Below are 1,455 nucleotides of genomic sequence, written 5' to 3'. Positions count from 1 at the left end.
CGGGGCCGGTGGGAGCGCCCGCCGGAAGAGCGGCCGGAGCCACTGGACGTGTCACCCTCGTAGCCCCGGCCGTGGTCGGCCTCCTCCTGCCGCCAGGGCGCATCCTCCTCGTCTGAGTCCTGGCGGCCGGGGGCGCAGGGGCCGGCCTTGGGGGCGGGCAGCTGGATTTTCCGGGGACGCTTCACCGTCTGTTAGGGGAGGTGGAGGGGCGACCAGCTCAAGGCTCTGTCCCATCCACCGGGTGGCCCTGGGGGACCCCGGCCCCTCTGGGCCTCAGCGTCCAAGCTGTGAAATGGGAACGGGATCCCACTTGCGTATGCTCGCACCACCCGTGAGCCACAGGACCAGTGGGGCTCAGCTGGGGACAGGGGCCCCTCCCACGCGGCCCCACTCACGATGTTGGCCATCTTGGTGCAGGTCTTGAGTATCTGAATGGCAAAAGTGGAGTTGGCGCTCTCCATGGACACCCCGTTCACCATGACGATGTGGTCCCCTGTCCTGGGGGAGGAGGCTGGTGTCAGGGAGCAGGCCTCCAACGGGAGGTGCCCCGAGGGCCCCAGCACGGCCCAGGGCCCAACTTCGGGGCAGGCACCCCCTATCTAATTCACTAGTGTCCCCACGCTCATGAAGACATGTATCTCCTGGGCCTCAGTTTCTTCATCTGCAAAACGGGGCGGCTAATGCAGCCCACTAAATATAACACAACCGTGGGAGGGAAGCTGTGACCCCCGCTGGCGCGTCCATACACCCCACTTTTTCTCCCAGCCCCACCTCTTCCTGCTCTTCTCCCTCTCCCCCGATCCGCGTTGCATATTCTTTCTCTCCCTGAAGCTGGTCCCCGATTCCAGGCCCAGCCATATCACCCGTCAGCTACTCGGGTCCCAGAACCATTTTCCAAATGCCACCAGGACCCACCTCCCTCCACAGGCTCAGAACACGGGTCCTCTCAGCTCTGGCCACAAGAGAGGTGTCCAGGACTTTTTGGTCCCAGAGTGCCCGGGGCCACTATGGCCGCAGGAACAGCCAGGAGGGCCAGGAAGTGCCTTGCGGAGAGTGACGGCCAAATCACCGACTCTGTTACGCTGCCAGGTCCAAGGCCTGTGTCGACACGGCAGGAAGGTGCCAGGCACTTTCCAGCCTCCAAGCTTTGTGTGGCCCACACAGGTCCCTCCTTTCATGTGTCCTCCCTGTGCCCGAACCCCGCCGCCCTGGTACTCACTGCAGCCTGCCCTCAGCCGGCCCTCCGGGCACCACATCCGACACTACCACGGAACCACCCGGCCGGTCTCGGCCGCCGGAGATCGCAATGCCAAAGCCCCGGCGGGGGTCCTGAGGGGGGATCGGAGACGGGATGAGCTTTTGCTTCCCTCTGGGACAAAAGTCCTCCCATGGGGACAAAACTGCCACTCCCTCTGGCACCCACTGGGTGTGTGTGGGGGGACTCACCTTCCAAAG

At 64.5% G+C, this 1,455-nt stretch overlaps 1 protein-coding gene across 1 annotated transcript; it reads right to left on the bottom strand.

Moving 5' to 3' along the window:
* Positions 1-6: 6 nt before the first annotated feature.
* Positions 7-1,329, bottom strand: LOC105310607 (tight junction protein ZO-3-like; the record flags this gene model as incomplete). The annotated part of the gene is made up of 3 exons (XM_011386763.1): positions 7-188; positions 396-498; positions 1,220-1,329. Coding segments are annotated over 3 exons (395 nt in total), but the record flags the coding sequence as incomplete, so codon positions are not given.
* Between the last annotated feature and the right edge of the window lie 126 nt (positions 1,330-1,455).

This window comes from Pteropus vampyrus, unplaced genomic scaffold (assembly GCF_000151845.1).
Source record: "Pteropus vampyrus isolate Shadow unplaced genomic scaffold, Pvam_2.0 Scaffold7145, whole genome shotgun sequence".
Classification (NCBI taxonomy): Eukaryota; Metazoa; Chordata; class Mammalia; order Chiroptera; family Pteropodidae; genus Pteropus; species Pteropus vampyrus.
The sequence above is the reverse complement of the archived record's forward strand: the minus strand, read 5'-3'. Positions and strand labels throughout refer to the sequence as shown.